The sequence below is a fragment of the Vanellus vanellus genome (genome assembly GCF_965231255.1).
Source record: "Vanellus vanellus genome assembly, chromosome: 3".
In the NCBI taxonomy this organism is placed as follows: Eukaryota; Metazoa; Chordata; class Aves; order Charadriiformes; family Charadriidae; genus Vanellus; species Vanellus vanellus.
This window is the reverse complement of record NC_138907.1, coordinates 101,634,030-101,656,428: the sequence shown is the minus strand read 5'-3', so window position 1 is coordinate 101,656,428 and position 22,399 is coordinate 101,634,030. Positions and strand designations below refer to the sequence as shown.

The window sequence follows — 22,399 nt, the reverse complement described above, 5'->3', positions numbered from 1 at the left end:
AAAATACAGGTATTTTTATGATGTATTTTTAAATACATAATGTTTGGAACTGTAAAATATCTACATTTTTAACACTATATATGCATATCTACAGATTTTGGTGGACTACCTGAGGCAGCCTAGAAAGAAATTAAAATGAACAAAGCTTAAACATGAGAAGTAATCCTGAAAACAAGAGAGACAGGATTTTATCTGCCCTAAAGTGCTTTCTAATGCAAAAATTCTTAAGCAGTAAAGACAGAAGGTGATTAACTGCTGCAAACCGATGCAAAGTCCAACTGGAGCACTTATACCCTGTTCTCTGCTTTACAACAGTGCCTACCTCATGCTATCATATTTACAATATTTTAGCTTGAAACAAAAATACTATGAGTAACATATTCATAGAACTATTACATTCAGATAGTGCTTAAATGACACGCAGAATTTTGAAGAATGGAGACAAAATCATCTAAATTTGAAAATTCTATCAGTGGTACATGTTTTTTCTATTGTTAGTTTTGCATTTACAATATATGACTAAGTTTTTAGTACTCACAGGCTTACCATCTGGACCAGGCTGACCAGGATAACCATGATTCCCAGGCTGCCCAGGGTCACCCTATGGAGAAGCAATATGTTAACACACAAAAGATATGAAAGAGCATTTTAAAATTAGCACAGAGGAACCCTAACATTCCACAAAACAGCGGCTACCAGCCCAGATACTACTCTCAAGGAGTAATTCCTACAGCAAAAAAGAACTCCTCTTATAACCCCCACCCTGGGAAGCAAAGAATCACAGAATCATAGAATGGTTTGGGCTGGAAGGGACCTTAAAGATCATCTAGTTCCAACCCCCTTGCCATGGGCAGGGACACCTCCTACTAGACCAGGTTGCTCAAAGTCCCATCCAGCCTGGTCTTGAACGCTTCCAGGGATGGGGCACCCACAGCTTCCCTGGGCAATCTCTTCCAGTGTCTCACCACCCTCACAGTAAAGAATTTCTTCCTAATATCTAGTCTAAATCTACCCTCTTTCAGTTTAAAACCATTACCCCTCATCCTGTCCATCCTGTCACTACGCTCCCTGATAAAGAGTCCCTCCCCATCTTTCCTGTAGGCCCCTTGTACTGGAAGTACTGGAAGGCTGCAATAAGTTCTCCCCGGAGCCTTCTCTTCTTCAGGCTGAACAACCCCAATACTCTCAGCCTGACCTTAGGAGAGGTGCTCCAGACCTCAGATCATCTTCATGGCCCTCCTCTGGACCCACTTCAATAGGTCCACATCCTTCTTGTGCTGAGGCCTCCAGAGCTGGACACAGTACTCCAGGTGGGGTCTCACCAGAGCAGAGTAGAGGAGCAGAATCACCTCCCAGGACCTGATGACCGCGTTTCTTGTGATGCAGCCCAGGATGAGGCTGGATTTCTGGGCTGAGAGTCCACATTACCGGCTCATGCTGAGCTTCTCATCAACCAACACCCCCAAGTCCCTCTCCTCAGGGCTGCTCTCAATCCATTCTCCTCCCAGCCTCTATTTCTGCTTGGGATTGCCCCGACCCAGATGTAAGACCTTGCACTTGGCCTTGTTGAACTTCATGAGGTTCACACAGGCCCACCTCTCAAGCCTGTCAATGTCCCTCTGGATGGTATCCCTTCCCTCCAGTGCGTCGACTGCACCACACAGCCTGTTGTCGTCAGCAAACTTGTGGAGGGTGCACTCAATCCCACTGTCCATGTCGCCAACAAAGATGTTAAACAGCACCGGTCCCAATACCAACCCCCGAGGAATGCCACTCATCGCTGGTTTCCAATTGGACATTGAGCCATTGACCACAACTATTTGAGTGCAACCATCCAGCCAAGCCCTCACCACTTTGAGTGGTCCACCTGTCAAATCTATGTCTCTCCAATTTAGAGACAAGGATGTTGTGCGAGACAGTGTCAAATGCCTTGCACAAGTCCAGGTAGATGATGTCAATTGCTCTTTCCTTATCCACCAACACTGTAATTCCATCGTAGGCAGCCACCAAATTTGTCAGACATAATTTGTCTGATTTGATCACAAAAATTCTATTACATGAAATAATAATGATCTCCATCTTGTGGATTCCAATGCCTTGATTAGAAACCCTTACCATTGTAGCAAAAAGCCCTTTGACTTGAGATAGCTGCAGCAGACTGTTAATCCCCTTATATAATGAGAGTAGAGGTTTTTTAATCATTTGCTTAATGAAAGACAATCAGTTTAGGATTTTCTTGTCTATCCTCATAAGGCAAGCTAGTAACTCTGGAAGCACTGCTTGGCACAGTTATTGAGATAGGTACTACAGCAAAATTTCAGGGATTTGAGTTTGCCATGTTAGACATCACATTCCCATGTGAGACTCAAGTCTGGTTCTCATTTTAATCCTCCACCAACACTGAAGGGAGGCCGTCAGAACAGGTAAGGTTGAACCCTCCCGGTAAGCATCTAGTCCATTCTTTAGCAAAGAAGGAGAAAAACCTTCCCATTAAGACTTCTATGAGCAAACCATTTCATTCTTAAATAATTAGCAAAGCAAGGTCATCTGCTGAAAAGTAGCAAGGAAACACAGTTTTATATCCATGAACATCTTTCTTAAAATATAAAAGATGTATTTGAGTTATTAGGAGTTATGGCAGCAAAACCTGGCCTTGAGGATCCTAGTCACTATATTCATGCACTGGAAACCAGAACTAAGAGAACTTGTCCCCTACTTTTTTAATCTGCCTGTCTATGAGTGGCCAACATAAGATTAAAAAAAAAAAAAAAAGTAAAAAAAAAGTCGTGTACGCTCAATAAGACAGAATCAAAACTTACTTTGGGGCCTGGAGGTCCTTGTTTTCCTGGTGGGCATATGCAGGGGGCCGGCGTTGAGCCTACATCACTAGGACCATTCATGCACTATCAAGAGTGAAACCAGCCATCAGTACACATGCCAAAAGCATTCAACAAATGTATCATAACATTATGCAAAGCTGATTTTCCTTAGGTTGCATAGGTCCTGGCTTTCACTCCTTTGTTCAGCTGGAACTTCTGCTTACCTGAATATTGTGCTTCAACTACTTTGCATGCATGAATTCATCATTTTATGCAGAAAAAAAAAATAAAAAATTAAGTACCAATACTGGGCTGATATGTGAGACTCTGTTTGCTTTTCCACAAATATTTTGTCATATATTTTGATAATTTCAGATCTAGCAACGTGCAAAACTCTTCTAAGCTAACTGATACTCATCATTTGAAGTGTGATCAATTACCTATTTAATTAAAGTTTGTAAAAAAGAATCTAATAAATATTATGTATAGCATAATGACCACAAACGATGGGCATGCTATCCTGTAGCAAGCCTGAAAAGAACATAAAGCCCAGGTCTCCTACTTCCTGGGCATATGTCCCAACTATGAAGCTACTTGAGGAAAGGTGGGGCATGGCTGCTACCACTAACTCCTACAAGTCATGAGTCCTGACCCCCAGGGTGCCCATCCTCCAAAGACCATTAGGTGACCTCCTCCAAACTATGCTCCCTATACAAACAGCGGTAAACACTAAACCTTGGCAGACCGCATCACCCTCTAGAGATTTTGGGGGGGATTTTTAGGTATTTATTTCTCACCATTGAGACCACATGAAACCTCAGTGTTTTACCAAGGCAGGCAAGGGGAGAGCTACTAGATCAACTCCATTTGCCCAAGGTCAGGCACTCAAAATTAAGATGCATCTGTACCAAATCTATATGCTGAAGATAGATTCAGTGAATTCTTTTTCACCCAGCAAGTTCTTAGAGTTATGGAAAGGCAAAATTTTAAGAATCCAAGATACTAATAAACCAGATTTTGTATTTACTATCTAAAACACTTTCTATAACATTTTACTCATATTTTCTAAAATAATGCAGACCTTTTGCAATGTTCTCTGAATGGAAATCTTTCTCAGAACTGATTGATCAAAACACATATCCACATTTCCTTTGCAAAGGTACCAAGTGGAGTTACAAGGATGGTTAGAGAAGCTATCATATTAAGCCTTCAAACAAGCTCCCATTCAGGGAGCTCCCATTAGCACGATGCAGGTGACAGCTACCTGACTGTACATATCCCCATTCACTTTGCAACAGCATCCAGCCCTGCAAATAAGAGCAATTGAACTAAAATGGGGAAAAAAAAAATCAGGCCATTTATTCTAATAAACGTGGGCTTCTTCAGAAAATTGATTGTTAATTTGTCTAGTGACTAGAGTTCAATTAATGGAAATCCAGCACTTTTAAGCTTAGCAAACCTCTGTCCACTTTGCAAAACGAAGTGTATATTCCCTAGAATAATAAGAAGTTTATATAAAGTCAAATACTACCTTAAATTGAGTTTGAGCAGTTTAGGATTGAGCCTACCTCTCCATTCTGAAACAAGAAGAAAAACAGTTTAAGAGTACAGCAATATTTGTAATAAGCAAAATCCATTCATTTCTAAACACTATGAAAACCAACCATAAATTTAGGGCTATAACTGTCAAGGGATTGCAATTCCAAACTTTAGACTTTCTCAGACTTATGTGCAGCTGCTATCAATGCACATGAATTTTTAGTTCATTTCATTTAAGGGTCTTTCAACAGGAGCTACTGGTAGCAATTTTTAAAAGGCAATGGCAAAACTATAATGAATACTGAACCATGTAAATACTTACACACTAAATGTTTAGATTTGGGTCAAACCTTTTGCCAGGAGTAAGGTCTCATCAAAAAAATACTCTGCTTACTCATTCATGTCAGAGAATGTCCCAAAATATTTCTAAAATCTCTGATCTCTGCCTGAATCCAGCATCTGGCAAAACATACAGCAGCACAGAAGCAAGCCTGGCTTTTTCTTGCTTTCCTGTATGACTGCATTAGACTCTGCTATCAATTGAATTGAGTTTTCCGGTATCTGCAACACCACAGAACAATCCATCCCCCAATATTTCAGCTTACCAACCATGAAATTGTCTGTCTTAATGGTTTAGTCTGTGGAGAAAGACAGCTTCCTCTGTATTCAATTTTCATCTCAGGCAACCTGTAGAGAAGGTTATCTTTCTCTACAGATCATAGAGGGAGCTTAAAATTACTATGCAGCTATGTATCTCTGGCAAAGGGGATGAATTCAGGCTGTAATTGGTACGTACAGCCTCTGCTTAGTTCAGGAGCTCTGAGACAACCACACTCTCACAGAATACAACCACAAACCACATATTCCTCCTTGGACATCATCCAACATTTTTATTTTATAAAGGAGTCCAGAATTTCATGGGTAATGTCCAAATTTAATTTACAACAGCAAGTGAAACTAAACTGGCAAAAAGCTATCTTTTTGCTTGGACTTCTTGCCAAATTGCAGAGAAGGCAAAATACAATGGACTTTTTAGTGTCTGCTTTCTTTATGCACAGATTTTTTTTTTTTTATTTGTTTACTTTTCATATCCTATGTCTATTTTGTAAAGAGCAAAAAAGACATGTGGTGCAGTTAAATAGCGAAACACTAAAAATACTTCAGGAATTAAAACTAACTTTACAAAAGTGTTCCTGAACCCATTAATTCTTGACACACAGAGTCAGATTTCAGAACAGCTAATCATCCATCCACCTACTTGTTACTTAAATGAAAGCTGTGAGTTTTGAAAAAGCCCAAATAAGGTGGCTGATGGCAATAGACACACTGGCCTCAAATAAATAGAAGAAAAACAGACTAGCTGGGGGTCTGCGCAAGTCTGACAAAAACCCCAAAATGTCTAGATGTTGAAGATTTACAAGTTCTATTGTCAAACTGTCAAAATGGTCCTAACACTAAAACAAATCACAACATAAAGAATATGGGTTTACATAGAAAGACACTGGTGTCGGTTTATCTCTAGCTCAGTTTGTTTTAGACACCAAAGGGGGACATTTTGAAGGAAACTGTACATATAAAACAATCTCTTGCTTATATTTTCAGATGGGAACTGAATGCTTTTAAAACTCTGGCTGCAGCTGTGTGTCATGAATGGTTACCAAATCTCTTTGCATGTGTTTTACATTTCATTGCATAATTAACTCTATGTAAGAGGGCAAAGAGAGGGTCAAAGGATCCCTACAAGATTGCTAAATGTGTACACGAACCATAAAATCCTGAACAGGATTTTATTTTTGCCTTATCCATAACATACTTCATGAAATCTTGGCAACATTTCAGTTAATGGGATGTTTAACAGAGACAGCATCAAATACACTTCTGACAGGAAAAGGGGATTTAAAAATATAAACTTGTTGGCTATATACAGAATTTCAGAGATTAAATGACCTGACAAGTAGCAAGAATTATATCAGATAAGTTAAAAAGTAATGTTTAAAGTATTTTACACTGCTGTAACCTAGTAGTTTTATCAATTTATGATGTTTGAAATCTTAAATTCTAACAGAAGATTCTGAGATTCTTCTATACTGCTGTCAAATTTTCACCATCAAATATCTAAACTAAAAAAACCTTCTAAAATACATTTGTGCAAAAATAAGGCTGAAAACAGACAAGTTCAGTGTCACTTGATGTTGCACGGATAACAAGCATTTGTTTGCACCAGGTCAATCAATATAGTACTACTCATTTTAAGAATTCACTGAGTTAGCTTTAAAGAGTGATTTGTAAAAAATTGCCAGGTAGTCCTCAAAAGTTTATCTATCATACTCACAAATCCTGGGATCTCACAGACTGTTTCTCGATTATTTTGCTCTGGGTCACAGTAGATTCGCAGTTTTTGTATATCAAACTATAATTCAAAACATAAAAGACTTTTTTTAGAGAAAGTGTTAATAATCTGACATTAAGTTCGTTTAAACTATACTCTTCTTAAATTATGTCATCCACAAGTTTCAAAAAATGAAGAAAATACTAAAAAGCAAGAGAAGCTGGAAGCTCTGTGTGTACACTTCAGTTAAAAATCAATTCAAGATGTAAAAAGATTTCTAGTCAGGCTACTCACAATGATTAATATGTGAAACCAATTAAATATTCTGTAACAGAATTATTTAAAGAAAAATAATCAATCCAAGATTTTTCTTTTCTAAAATAATAGAAATCACCCTCCCTAACCCTTGGCAATAAATCCAAACACGCACAGCACGGCTTACACTGGATGCCAATATAATCGGGAAACAAGTTCCAACAGCACAGGCAAAACCAGCCTTTTCCTTTTTCATTAAATCATAGAATGGTTTGGGCTGGAAGGGACCTTAAAGATCATCTAGTTCCAACCCCCTTGCCATGGGCAGGGACACCTCCTACTAGACCAGGTTGCTCAAAGCCCCATCCAGCCTGGCCTTGAACGCTTCCAGGGATGGGGCACCCACAGCTTCCCCGGGCAACCTCTTCCAGTGTCTCACCACCCTCACAGTAAAGAATTTCTTCCTAATATCTAGTCTAAATCTACCCTCTTTCAGTTTAAAACCATTACCCCTCATCCTGTCACTACGCTCCCTGATAAAGAGGCCCCATCTATCCTGTAGGCACCCTTTAGGTACTGGAAGGCCACTATACGGTTTCCAGGCTGAACAACCCCAATACTCTCAGCCTGTCCTCATAGGAGAAGTGCTCCAGCCCTCAGATCATCTTCATGGCCCTCCTCTGGACCCACTTCAATAGGTCCACATCCTTCTTGTGCTGAGGCCTCCAGAGCTGGACACAGTACTCCAGGTGGGGTCTCACCAGAGCAGAGTAGAAGAGCAGAATCACCTCCCAGGACCTGATGATCGCGTTTCTTGTGATGCAGCCCAGGATGAGGCTGGATTTCTGGGCTGAGAGTCCACATTACCGGCTCATGCTGAGCTTCTCATCAACCAACACCCCCAAGTCCCTCTCCTCAGGGCTGCTCTCAATCCATTCTCCTCCCAGCCTCTATTTCTGCTTGGGATTGCCCCAACCCATGTGCAGGACCTTACACTTGGCCTTGTTGAACTTCATGAGGTTCACACAGGCCCACCTCTCAAGCCTGTCAATGTCCCTCTGGATGGTATCCTTTCCCTCCAGTGCGTCGACCGCACCACACAGCCTGTTGTCGTCAGCAAACTTGTGGAGGGTGCACTCAATCCCACTGTCCATGTCGCCAACAAAGATGTTAAACAGCACCGGTCCCAATACCAACCCCCGAGGAATGCCACTCATCGCTGGTTTCCAATTGGACATTGAGCCATTGACCACAACTCTTTGAGTGCAACCATCCAGCCAAGCCCTCACCACTTTGAGTGGTCCACCTGTCAAATCCATGTCTCTCCAATTTAGAGACAAGGATGTTGTGCGAGACAGTGTCAAATGCCTTGCACAAGTCCAGGTAGATGATGTCAATTGCTCTTTCCTTATCCACCAACACTGTAACTCTATCGTAGGTGGCCACCAAATTTGATAGACAACATTTCCCTTCAGTGAAGCCTTGTTGGCTGTCACCAATTACCTCCTTAATTTCCCCGTGCCTTAGTATGGTTTCCAGGGGAATCTGCTCTATGATCTTGCCATTCACAGAGATGAGAGTTACTGGCCTGTAGTTCCCCCGGTCTTCCTTTTTTCCCTTTTTCAAAATGGGCACTATGTTTCCCCTTTTCCAGTCAGTGGGAACTTGACCAGACTGTCACGACTTCTCAAATATGATGGATAGTGGCTTAGCAACTTCATCCACCAGTTTCTTCAGGACCCATGGGTGCATCTCATCAATTCCCATGGACTTGTCCACCTTCAGGTTCCTTAGATGGTCTCAAACACGATCTTCTCCTACAGTGGGTGGTTCTTCATTCTCCCAGTCCCTCCCTTTGCCTTCTGCGACTTGGGTGGTGTGGCTAGAGCCCTTGCTGGTGAAGACTCAGGCAAAAAAAGTCACTGAGTGCCTCAGACTTCTCCATATCCCAGGTGACCAGGTCACCTGTTTCATTCCAGAGAGGGCCATATTTTCTTTACTCTTCGTTTTATCACTAACATACCTGTAGAAGTTTTTCTTGTTGCCCTTGACATCCCTGGTCAGATTTAATTCTATCTGGACTTTAGGTTTCCTAGCCTGATCCCCGGCTGCTCAGACAACTTCTCTGTATTCTTCCCAGCATACCTGTCCTTGCTTCTGCCCTCTGCCAAGCAGATCCCTAAAGAGGCCTGTTTTTACCTAAACAGTCCTGGGAAGATGTTTCTGCGTTGACCTGTCTCTACTAGATATAAGATTAGTAAGTTTTGGTGAAGCATCAGAAGGTATCCCTGACACTTGAAAGAATTTGATGTAGAGTTTAGCTGTATAATGTAAAGCTTTAAAAAGCAATCAATAAAAACACTGGCACCAGACAAGCAAAAGTTTCTGCCATTCTGCTCTCTCACTATACTCCAGAAAAACGGAAACACTGAAGTCAGTTTTGCTAGCATAAACTATCATGACTGCAAAGAGAAAAAAGCCCTGTTACACTTATTTGAAATTATAGATTATAAGTTGGACTATCAAGCGAAAAAGGCACAGAAAATTGAGTCTGTTAATACCATGCCTGGTAATATGTGTTTTCAAATTTAAAATGTCTACAAGTCACAACACTTATGTATATTCACAAGTGTATCATCATTATACGGGACAGCACTTCAGCCAGTAAGATCCTAATTAAACCAAGAACACTTGCAAAATATCAGTAGAAAACAACTGATTCAAAGCACAGAAAGAGAATGAAAATTCACCAAAGTACTTCTGAAGATTCTTGTATCATACTTTGTATTCAACTCCAACTGATTTCCTTCTTAAAGGACTTCAAAATACCTTTTCACTGAAAGGTGGTATGCAGATTTGTTAAAATATTTCTCTATAATCATAGTTTAAATAGAAATATCCTGGCAAATTTTGACTGTTAATGCTTTGCAGAAGGCATCGCAGTCTGAGAAAGTGGAGAAAAGAAATAACTTTATTTTCAGATTATAGAAATCATCTGGAAATATAAAATTGCAACCTGAGGCAGATTTTCTACTTTTCTTGTAGTACACTATCAGAAGAGGATCTTACACAATTCGACATTCCAAAAATGTTTTCATTTTTATTTTAGATAACATGCCTTGCTACTAACATTCCTTAACTCAGAAACTGTATTAGTGGGACTCTGTGAAAGCCCCATTTCTGCAGCAACTTAAGAGAAAATACAAGACATAACAACAACAACAACCAACCAACCCTCTAATCCTAGAATGCACAAAACTGTAAAAATGGGATCATCCTGTAGCAACAGAGAAAATGCACAAGGCGATTGATTACAATTCTGAAATCTCTACTTTCCTTGCAATAACTGTTTTTCGCAAAGAGGTACTTTAGTATACAGACAATGGTACTACCAGAAATGCTGAGTCACACACACAGCATGTCATCCAATTTTCCATATACACTTTTAGAATATGCTAATAATAGAACTGAAGCCTGGCTACAAAAATATAAAAATCAGGAGTAACTAAGCAAAGACATCTGAAGAGAGTTAATGAAGATGATGCAAAACACGTTCATAGATTTTAATAGGAGCAGTAAGGATCATGAAATTAGAGTACAAAAAAAGCATAACTTTCAAAAATAACGGCTACTTACGTAACCCAGTATTTCTGAGTATTGTTTCCATTACTGTTAGTCTGATTAGTAATGTCATTAACATATTGCTATAAATATAAGGAACAATCTATTTAGCCAACATCTAGAACGCTGTCAACATAATAGTCTTCGCCACTGGTCTACACATCCTTTACCTATACAGCCTGAAGTTTTAACCAGCTTTTTGGTGTTCGCAAAGAACTGAAGGCAAAAGGACTATAACGTTCCTCAGAATAGAGAAGAACCATGGTACAGAGCTTTCGGGGGGGGTTCCAGCACAGAAGAATCAAACAGTGGCTGTTTGAGTATCAAATATTTGCAGTACAACAGAAACAGAGTTGATACACCTTGTACGTTCTTCACAGCTAGTGATGAGAAAGAAACTTCACCAAAATTCTGTTCTCTCCCTCTTTTACCAACATAACCCATACACGGATGGAAATTTTATGCAAGTGTCAAGCACAAAGGAAATCCTCTGCTTTGAGACACTGTTTCCCAAATTTGGGTGACCGTGTTGCATCAAATTTGTGTTTCAGCAAAAACAAATGCCCCTTGAAGTCAGTGAGACCAATTAAGCACCCACTGCACAGGATATATCAGTTGTGCTGAGTCCTCCTGACCATTTATGTTCCCTCTTAACTATTAAAATTTTGTATATTAAATTTCAGCCTAGTGTAAATTAGAAGAGTAAGCTCAAGAAAACAGAAGGCACCAATGCAATGTTAACCTACTGTAGAATTTCTGAATTATTGTGGGTTTAGCATATGCTTACCTGTACAGTTTCCTCCTTTCCAGAATACTTTCCTATTTGGGTTAGGCCACTGATGTAAATACCTAAAACAGGATGTAATGGCTTCGTTTCAATTTCTTGGTCATCTATATACAAAGTTACAAAGTCTTCTGTTACTAAGAGACGAATTTGATGCCAGCCTTCATCAAACAATGTCTAAGAAAAGTGAAGAAAACAGAATTGTTTGAAACAAAACGTCTTCAATTTAAATAACAATAAAACTGCACTTCAACACTTAAACTACTGGTAATGGTTGAGATGATCAATGTTTCAGGTTTTGTCACACAAAAAACTGCAAACTCTATAGGCAAAAAAGTATTTGCCAAATAATATTTTAATTGCAAAGGTTATATTTGGTAATAATCAATCCCTATTTCATAATTATTTTATAACTCACATAGATTTTTTAGTCTGTGATCTTGAATATGCTCAAACCTGTATTTCTTAAAAACATGAAGCCAGAGACCTCTTTTTCAGTAGTGGTATAATGTCTCAAACGCTTCAGATCTTAAATCATAGTGAAAACAAAGTAGTACCTGAAAGTTTTTCTACTTAACCTCTTATGAAAAAAATCTTAAAGATGACATGATATTGGCAGAAAGAATCACAAAATTGCAATGAATAAACCAAATATTACATTCATCATCTCACAAAACCTCAGGTATCTAAAGCTTAAGATTCAGTTTAAACAAATAACATAGTTCTACAAGTAATAGAAAATGAGAGATACCTTTAAAGATTTATCTCACCTACCTTAGGTGAGATACGGGAATTCAACATGGGAAGAAATGCCTTCTTCTTGAGCCTATCCATTAATTTCAAAACCAATCTAGCTCTTTAGCCTAACCTAGACTAGATGCTTACCTTTTATATAGCTAAATTTAATAGAGATTAATCCTGCACTAAATTGGCATACATAAAAGTAAACTGAAACATACATCCTTCAGTATGTTATATATCTTTGATACCTTTTGTAAAAATAAACAGAAATTAAGCTTACTTCACTTAATAGTATACACCCTTAGGTAGCACCTCTGCTTCTAATTAATTTTCATTTGTAGATTGGGTTTTTACTTATGCACAATGAGTCTCATTACAAGACAAAATAAACAACAGATCAGAACATATAGAATCTCCATTTTCCTGAATAAAAGTGATAAATTATCATATAGGTTTATTAAATAAAAAGGTTCATTAAAAGCATAGCGATATTTATAATGCTTTTAAAGACATACAGCTCTAAAAAGGTCATAAAATTGTTGTTCTCCATAACACCAATACAAGCATGGAGAAACAGAAAAGAAAAAAAGCAAAAGTCTTCTTTTCATGGTGAAGTTCATGGATACCTGGGACTGCAGGAATAAGATTGATTTGTCACTGTAGCTGCCAGAAACAATTAAATACAGATTTTTGGATTGACTTGAAACTGCATTTTCTAACAATTTCCAGTAAATCAAATTTAACACTGCTTCTTAAAAAAAAAAGTTCATTATTTCACCTACAAATAATCATAAAAAGACAGATGAAATTTGGAAGGAAAAAGTAAAATTCTCCAGCCAATAACAGAAAAATTAAATACCTCTCCCTAGCAAAAGCTTAGTAGTTAAAACCTTCTCTTGGATAGGAGTCCTTCCTTCTCTGAGGATTTATATTTCAAATTCATTCAGCCTGATTTGGAGGAAGGATTCAAATGCTGGCCACTGCTTCCAAGAAAAGTTGAAACCACTTGGCCATGAAGCGCTCTAGCAGTAAATCCTTCCCACTGTGTCTGCTGAAGCATCCCTCTTTGTTCACTTAAATACTAGGAATGGGAATCTCCAGGCTGCATATTCATATACTGCTACAAATGCAAAAGTAGAGACATTCAATCTCCTTCCCTCTGCCTCACCTGCAACTGAGATAATCTTTCTTTCAAGAGTTGAATACCTTACTGGAAATTACTGAAGAAAGATTGAAGGAGAACCTTCAGATTACACCAAAAGGCAATAAAATTGGTTTGCACAAACAGGGGAATCCATTCAGTGAGAAAAATAAGTAGCTGAATATTTATTCAACAGAGAACTAGACAAATCCAGATTGAACTCTTATTTTCTAAGCTGCTATTTACTCTTCTGGAGAAGAAAAAGTAACTTCTGCCATTATGCGTTTTCAAGGAATTTAGGCACTTAACAAAAACTCCCTCTAAAAAATGGACTATTTTCATTCACATTTTCTAGTCTCCATATCAAAGGCAGAAAATACTTTCTGGCATATGTTAAGCAAAGAGTTGTGTGAAAAAAAGTCTCTGTGACCTTCACAATTACCTGCTGGAAACTACTGAATAGGAAACACCCACAAGGCATTTATAGTCACAATCACCGTGGACACTCTGGAAACGTGGGTAAAATACCCCCCATCAATTTTTAAATGTGTAAGCAGCCAAAAATAAGACCATGCTATTTTAAAAAACATAAAGGGCAAAGGAATAATGAGTATATCAGCACGACAATTACTTACTCCTTACCTTTACATGAGGTGCAGCAAAAGTAATAACTTGTGTGCCATTCATTAAACTTGTCGTAGTGAATGATAATGTTTTATCTTCTCCATTAATAGTGACTGCTATCTGTGGTCTCTTATCCAGACTTAAAATTCTCCACAAATCCCACGTCTTTTTTACTTTAAATCTTTGAGTGGAAACAAACACATAGGATGGAGGCAGACCTTCTGGAAACACATTCCTAAATCAGGTGGAAAGGGGGAAAAAAAAGACAGCACTAGAACATTTGCATAAATCTTAAAATAAGTCTCTCTCACTTTAAGCAAATGAAAAAATCTGATTAAATTTAGCAGTGTATTTATAAATCTAAATACCTTGTTAATTCTGAGAGGTCAACACGTGAGGTTACTTCATAAGCTTTTGCATTAGTGGTTGGTATTTGAATTCTCTTTTTAACTTTTTTCTTCACACCTAATCCTACAAGAATGTCAAATCCTTTTTCATCCCGAGCTGCCACTGGAATTCTTGTCGGACAAACAGATTCTGCAAAGTAATAAATGCAAGTATAGTTCAAAATTTGACTTAAAACTTTCAAAAAGTAACCTCCCACCTACCTAATTTTTTGTGGCTGCCTTTCAAGAAATAAAGGAGAAATTAAAGATATAAAAGAAATAAAACTGCGAGTTAACACGAGAAAAATGACATGCAGAATCCTCAGAGACATGATGCAAGAACACCAAGATGTCATATTTTACTGCAATTACGTTCACACACTATTTTGAGTTGTCACTAATTGCAGTTAAAAGGTATTACATTATCTAATAAACTATTAATTACAGAATCACAGAATCACAGAATCACAGAATTATCAGAGTTGGAAGGGACCTCTAGAGATCATCTAGTCCAACTCTCCTGCTAAAGCAGGATTGCCAGAGCACATTACTCAGGACTGCATCCAGGCGGGTCTTGAAAATCTCCAGAGAAGGGGACTCCACAACCTCCCTGGGCAGCCTGTTCCAGTGCTCTGTCACCCGAACCGTAAAGAACTGTTTCCGTGTTTTTGAACGGAACTTCCTGTGTTCTAACTTGTGCCCAATTACTATAATTAACTATTTGGATTAATCCAGCATCCCTCCAAACTATAAAATAAGGTTGAAAATGGACAAAGGTAGAATTATCTACAACTATTTTTTCCATCTTCTTTTGCTCAAAATGGGCTCTTGATCTATTTTGTCTCTCACACTGAAATTTGCTTGAAGCTATTCTCACTGGTCAAATACTGTGTGATATATTTTCTGTGGAAACTAAAGTTAGCTGAATGTTATCTCTGTTTAATTCTCTTTACACAAAAAAAACAATACTAGGCAGTGGACCTAAGTTGTCTCAAAAAAAAAAAAGTGAGATAGCAGAGTGAAATATAATGCTAAAGCCAACATTGTATTAGAGTAATAAATCAGTGCAAAGAAAGCAAGCAACTTTTTGTTTTATTAAAATTATGCTAAGCTATTTACAATAAATACATTTCATTATTCATTTCCCATTGTTTCTTCAGAAAAGTATCAATTCACAGAATGGGAATAGGTTAGGAATACGTTCCAAAGAAGGGGTGGAGTGTTCTCTCATCTCCATCTGGACCAGCATGGGCTGAAAAACTCATGTTTCAGTGCCAGGGAATTCTCAGCTCAAAGGTCTAGACTGGCTTCTCTTTATAACATGAGCAACACCGCACGACTTCTCTTTCTAACCAACACAAGGGCAGTCAGAAGCTACACCGTTCTGATGGGGGAGGCAGGACATATAAACTCTAGGAAAATTCAGCTAAGTGTATGCACAAACTATCCACGGTGGGGAAAGGATAATCCATCCTAAGGGGACATGTCACAGGTGCCTGGGACGGCAGCAAGAAGCCACGTATGTTCCCCTTAGTTTTCTTTTCCTCCCCACAGCAAAACATCACCTGACTACCAAATTAAAAAGACATTTAAAGTTATCTGTCTGGTTCTACAAGAAAGAATTGCAAGAACTCTCCACCCACATTTTGGAAACTAAAATGTCTACCTTCTGAATGCTTCCAAAAAAAAAAAAAAAAGGAAATAAAAAGTCAAACACAATCTTCCTTCTCACTCTTCTCAAAACACAGATGCAGGATTTAAGTCAACATACTTATGAAATTATGTAAGAGTAATAACACTTCATTTTTTTCAGTTTTCTTCACTGTGCTTTGTTATCATGCAAATATTTTCTAAACATTTATTTCAAAGCTGAATAATGGTCATATTGCCATTAATACAGATTACAGATGATCATATTCACTGACGAGAAAATGAATGCAAGAATCTATTATTAGTTACAGTATTAGAAATCTGGTATAAAATCAAAAAATAAATGCAGAAATAGAATTACTTAATGTTAGATGGCCATTATTCTGGATCCAAAGCCAAAGTAACTATTCTAAACCAATACAATACAGATTAAGCATGTGTAAAATTATATATTAAGAAATTATTCTTTATTTCCAAAGGCACATTGAAGAATTACATAAAAAACATTCCGAGTAAGGTAGATGTTTTTGGGTCTCTGGATCACCTTCTGGCAGGACTATTTTGATAGCTAACTGCACCATTATACAGGATGCAGAAGCAAGTGGCAAAATTAAGAACTGTCTTCCATGGGAAACAGGGTTGTGTTTCCAGTCCATAGCACCAGTCACAGCAACTCTCTAGCCTATACTGAAATCTTGTTCCCTTTTAGTGTCTTTATATAGTTTTCAGATGCTTTATTTTTCCTTCCCAAGCATCAAATAATTTTTTGATGTTAAATCCCATTATCTAGCACAAAGGAACTCTTCTCAGCATCCTCCAGACATACTTGAGGTCTGCATTGAGTATTGCTTTTAAATGCATTCCTGACATAGAATCTTTTCTATATTTTTTCTGGAGAATATTAATACTACAGGAAAATTCACCCTCCAGGATAAATATTAAATATTCCTTAAATATTTGGGGACTCTCTTAGCCATGTCATCCTTTCTGGATGACAGGTTCAGCAGGTTTTTTCACCCTGCTGTACTCGAAAACGAACATTAGAGTTCCCAAAAGGCACATGAGAGCCCTCCATCTGCAACACCCTTTGTAACAGCACAACTCACTACACGAACCACCAAACCTCAGCCTCTTTTTCCCAGAAAGGAAATGCTGCCCCTATGCTCTTATCTATGTTCACATAATAACAAAGTTAAAAACAACAGAGAGTAAAGGCTTGCCTTTGTTTTAGACGTTAAAACAAACAATCCAGAGAGAATTGTAAAATTTTCAGGCAGTTTCATGTGGTTGATCACAGCCAAATCACTGCTGCTCTGCCCTCATGGAACTTCCTCTCCCAGAGTCAGAGTGAATATTAACAACATGAATAAAATAATCCATCGCACAGATATAAAAATTTCCAGTTTACTAGTCTTTCAGTTCACCTGCTAAAGACATTGCAGTTAGAAAAGAAGCTGCCAACCAGCTCTGATTGCTATTTGAGAGAGGCATCTCAATGCTAACACAAGGGAAGAGCACAACTAAGAGAGTGGAAGCAAAGGGTCACTTTAAGTAAAACAGTAAATACACTTTTATATACGTAGTCAACATTCACAGATTACTGCTGTAAGAGTCGTGTCAAATATTGCAGCTGAATTTTAAAGGATACTAGTTAACTTAATTATGAAAGCAGAAAATCCATCTTGATGAAATATAATGTCACTTCTTCTAAACTTTATTTTAAAAAAATATTGTGCTTATTTTGGGGGATTTCTCCCTGTGTGAAGTTTTATTAAAGAATTTAGCTGCACTTAGCTGATTTAATTTTTGGACTGACCACCTTACTACATCAACTACAAGGAATTATTATGATTTTCATAAGCGTATCAAGAAACAAACACTATTATCCTCAACATAAGTATCACCATATTTTTTCAATGAGGTCCATACTCAAAGTGAGACCAAATGAAAACTAAACCACAACGTTTTCATTCTTGATAAGTGCAGAAATATGGTACAACTGAAATACGACTTGCATCAGTTCTTGGTAATAAAACATGTACAGAATAGCACTGATAAATATTCGCTTTATAATACAGTCCCAAGTGACATATTTTAGAAGCAAGTTAGTATCTTTTTTACCTATATGGGAAAGCCATTGTTTTACAAAGTTACCAGAAAACTCAATGCAGTAACACTGCTAGCATTCTCAGGCTAAAAAGTCATTTTACAATGTTGGTCTTGGCTAATTCCTCTATAAAATCCTTCTAAAAAAGATCACAACAGCTTGTTACAATTCCAGGCACTTTTGCCAAGAGTCTTTCTTCTGGGTTTTTCCATACATACTAGCAGAAGAACTCCTGTTTGTAATGATTGATAGGCTATCCCCTCAACTGTCAAGAAGAAACACTAGATTGTGCATGAGTATCAGCCACACCTGGGAAAAGGATAAAGTAAGCCCTATAGTCTCAGCACTATGAGAATTGCTCAACTATTTTAGGGTTTCAGCTTTATCAACGCAATAAAATTGGGGCTCCAGGCAAAATGCTACACACTGAAACCAAAACCACACTATGTTAAAGCACCCAAAGTTATGTCTTTGTTTAATGGAGAAAATCGCATTTTGTGAGAGATTTCCGCAAACAAGATCAAAATGAAAGATCATAGTAAAGATTTTTACGTCCCTTAGGTTACATTAATCATGCATTCTGCTTGTGAAATAAAGAAATATGGGTACAGAACTACATTCTGCACACCAAAAATATTTTATAATCAATTACTTACCTTCACAGAGTTTCTGCTTTATAACTTCTTTAATTCTTGATATTGCAATATAATCTTCAACATAAAATACGTAAGTTGATGAAGGCTTGTTGGCAATAGCTTTAAGTTCATCCTCCTCAATTTCTGAGCCAACACCAATAGCGAACAAAGTGATTTTATTTTTTCTTGCTTCTGCTGCTATGTCTTTGACTTCATCTTGGGACTTTCCATCGGTGAGAACAACTGCTATTTTTGTTAAAAATCTTGAAGATTTTGCAAAAAGATGGTCATAGGCAAACTGAATAGCTCTTCCTGTTCTTGTGTTTCCTCCTAAGTAGTGTATGGACTCCATTTCTCTGATGAGGTTCTCGGTGGATTCATGAGTTCCGAGGGGAATTTCAAGTACAGGGTAATCGCTGTACTGGACAACTCCAACTTGAATAAACTTTGGCCCTATGTCAAAATTTCTTGTAATATTGACAAGCCAGCTTTTGATTATTTCAAAGTTTTCTGGACCAACACTGTAAGAGCCATCTAAGATAAAAACTAAATCTGCTGGAGCAGTTCTGCAACCTAAAAAAATACAAAAACCAAACAAATATTTTAATAAACCCTTCTACTTTCTTCTTCCACAGGAAATATTTTTCAAATCAATTACTGTTTGTATTAGAATCTATATTGACAAATACATTCAATTTTTAAAAAATCAGCTGAGTTTGTCAAAGAAAACAAGATTGTTTCTGTAAGCCGTACAGATCCCACTTGGTATCTGAAAACCACACCATCTTCTGGTTTTTACATTATCACCAGAAACAACTATGAAAAATTCTGGAATTCAGTTCCTCAGCTGGCAACTCATTTCATGCAATCAGCAGAGAGGAATACATTTGGGGTTTTTCCATATCTCTTTGTCTGCAGAGATGATAAACATAAAAACTCTTTTTTGTTAGCAAACCAAGCGCACTACAGAGGAAGGCTATAGTCTGAATACTCCAGAATTCAGCAGTAACATCCAGTCCTCTTACAAATACATTTTAATTGACTTCTGACACCGCTACCTGGCACTTACAAAACTAGTTATGACAAAATCCTGAGTCTTGATTGAATGTTGCTGGTAACATATTCTGATTTTAGTAGAAGAAAGATGCTCGGTGATCGAGTTCAACCTCCAGAATATAAGATCACATAAGCACTTAACAAATACAATGTAACTGCATGATGACACAGGGATGGATTCAGCTCTCCTAGCTGTAGTCATTTATAAATGGAGCGTTTAGACTAACTTGCCAACTACAGGCCATGGATTGACACAAGCATTTCTACAGGACAGTCCTATCCATCTTATATGCACATCCTCAGATGGAGGGAATAACTCTCTAGAGGAGAGAATCATTTTCCATCAACTGTGAAAGGAGCTTAGGCAACTGACACAAGATGCCAAGGAGATTGCCAAAACCAGGACAGATTATTTTGATCCCATGACACATGGGGTCACCGGGGTTGCTGTGTATTACTGTCCTTTCTGTTTTGTGAAATGCTGCAGCTCCTCACAGGAAGGAGAGTTTTGCCTTGATCTGACATCGGCCTATGGACACTTCTGGTCAGGTCAAGATTTAATCTTCCTTGAAAGCAAGTGACCACAGTTTGCTGGAGAGATGCTTTTGCAATGCAGGTAGTGGTGAAGAGAAAAGACATTGGGAGAAGGAGCAAGGGGCGAGCAGAGTGCATCGCTCTGTGGTCCACGGATATGAATCATAGAGTAATTTCAGTCGGAAGGGACTTTGGACATCATTGGACCCTGCTGAAAGCAGTCCCAGCTTAGAGCAGGTAGAGTGAAAAAAAGAAGTCTTTCTAAAGACCAAAAGGAATTTTATGGAGTTTGTTATAAAATACTGAAAATTGCTGGATTGAGAGCAAAACCGGAGGAAAAGACCTACCCTGAAAGTATTGTTGTGGCCAGAGGAAAGTTTTCCTCACTCTTTTTATTCAGCTACTTTGTCTTTCAAAAAGCTACCTTACTTTAACTTTTTATTTTCCATTAACTATATTTAGAGTATAAAACTTGGTCTGGTGGGGTTTCAGATGCTAATTTTGAAGAACATGGAAGAAGGTCTGTCTCAGAGCTGGGGTTATCTCAGCTTCCTCCCACAGAACTTTTATTTTTCTTATTTAGTTTCTCACATAACATTAAACTATTCAACAAATGATTTCTTAAGAAATGAAAATACAAATACTCAAGACACAAGTTTAAATCAGGACTTTTGGAAAACTTATATTTCCAAGACACAAAAAGAAATAAAGATATTCCCTTCTGTTCTGGTTTCAGCTGGGATAGAGTTAATTTTCTTTCTAGTGGCTGCTGTGTTTTGGATTCAGTATGAGAACAGTGTTGATAACACATTGTTTTAGTTGTGGCTAAGTAATGTTTTTATTAAGTCAAGGATTTTTTCAGTTTCTCATAGAAGCTGAGAGAGAGCAAAGACAGGACAAGCTGGCCAAAGAAATATTCCATACCATAGATGTCATGCTCATGACATATAGAAATGGGAGTTGGCCGGCGGGGGCAGGAATACATGATCACTGCTCGGGATGAGCTGGGCAACCAATCATCAGGTGGTGAGCACTTATATTGCATCAGTTATTTTGTATATTTTTTACCATAATTATCATTATTATTATTATTTTCTCTTCCATTACTGTTCTATTACACTGTCTTTCTCTCAACCTATGAGGTGTTTTTTTCCTTTTTCTCCCTCTTCTTCCAGCCCTACTGGGGACCAGGGGGAAGGAAGAGAGTGAATGGCTGCGTGGTCCTAATTGATGGCTGGGGTTAAAACACAACGCCTTCCTAAAGGAGAAATAAGATATTTAAGTTACTTATTATATATTATAGAACTTTCACCAGGAAAGTTATACTGGAAAAAAAAATCGTCATTAACAGAAGTGTACATGTGGACCTGAAAATGGATACTATAAATTCAAGGCATGCCTTGAAGTTGTCCTTATCTGAAATATAAAAATTAACACTTACTTGCTCTTGTTTCCCCATCTTCAGCTGAGATGTAATCATGAAGTAGCAGAATTAACAGCATCTGAAAAAATGTTATGATCTGTGCCATGTGTATTGTATTTTCAAAGTCTTGAGACTAAACTAGATGGGGAAGAAATGAAAATAAAATATTATTATTATTATATAAATTATATGCATCTTCAACTTTTGATTTTTTCCTCTGTTTATGTCTCCTCTGTTGTCATGGTCTCTGAATTATATCCCCAAAAGCATCCTGAAGTAAACATGCAATTTTGGTCTCATGTTGCTGTGATAAATATTATTTGGCAAATTTACTTAAATTAAGCCATATTTATGGCTTATGTTTATTGCAAAAAAAAAATAGAATCATAATGGGAACAGATACATTTTTGGAGTACTGTATTAGAGATCCATTCATTTCAAGACTCTGAAAAAAAGTATATGGAATCTCTTGTTTTCTTTCTTCTCATCTCACAATGAAAAATGCAATTTTTCTAACTACATTTTATCCTCCTCTAGAAAACATGAACACCCTGACAGAAAAAGGGAGAATTAACTGCTGGTCTGAGGAAGTACATGCATTGGTGCCTGAGGACTGGCACAGGCTGCCCAGAGAGGCTGTAGAGTCTCTTCCTTGGAGATACTCAAAAGCCTTCTGGACATGGTCCTGGGCAATCAGGGTTTGGACGAGATGACCTCCAGAGGTCTCCTGCAACCTCAGTCACTCTATGACCCTT

General features: G+C 37.9%; 1 protein-coding gene across 2 annotated transcripts in view; it reads right to left on the bottom strand.

Moving 5' to 3' along the window:
- The window catches only part of COL21A1 (collagen type XXI alpha 1 chain), a gene marked incomplete at its 5' end in the record, with an annotated part of 89,845 nt that extends 68,095 nt beyond the window's left edge, over positions 1-21,750 (bottom strand). Inside the window, 9 exons of one of the 2 annotated variants that reach the window (XM_082481131.1) lie at positions 539-601; positions 2,820-2,903; positions 4,388-4,396; positions 6,691-6,768; positions 11,351-11,524; positions 13,872-14,088; positions 14,222-14,390; positions 18,653-19,204; positions 21,663-21,750. In XM_082481131.1, the coding sequence (XP_082337257.1) occupies positions 539-601; positions 2,820-2,903; positions 4,388-4,396; positions 6,691-6,768; positions 11,351-11,524; positions 13,872-14,088; positions 14,222-14,390; positions 18,653-19,204; positions 21,663-21,750 (1,434 nt within the window). The remainder of the gene's footprint in view (positions 1-538; positions 602-2,819; positions 2,904-4,387; positions 4,397-6,690; positions 6,769-11,350; positions 11,525-13,871; positions 14,089-14,221; positions 14,391-18,652; positions 19,205-21,662) is intronic. The other variant, XM_082481130.1, reaches the window with a different exon arrangement.
- Positions 21,751-22,399: the final 649 nt, after the last annotated feature.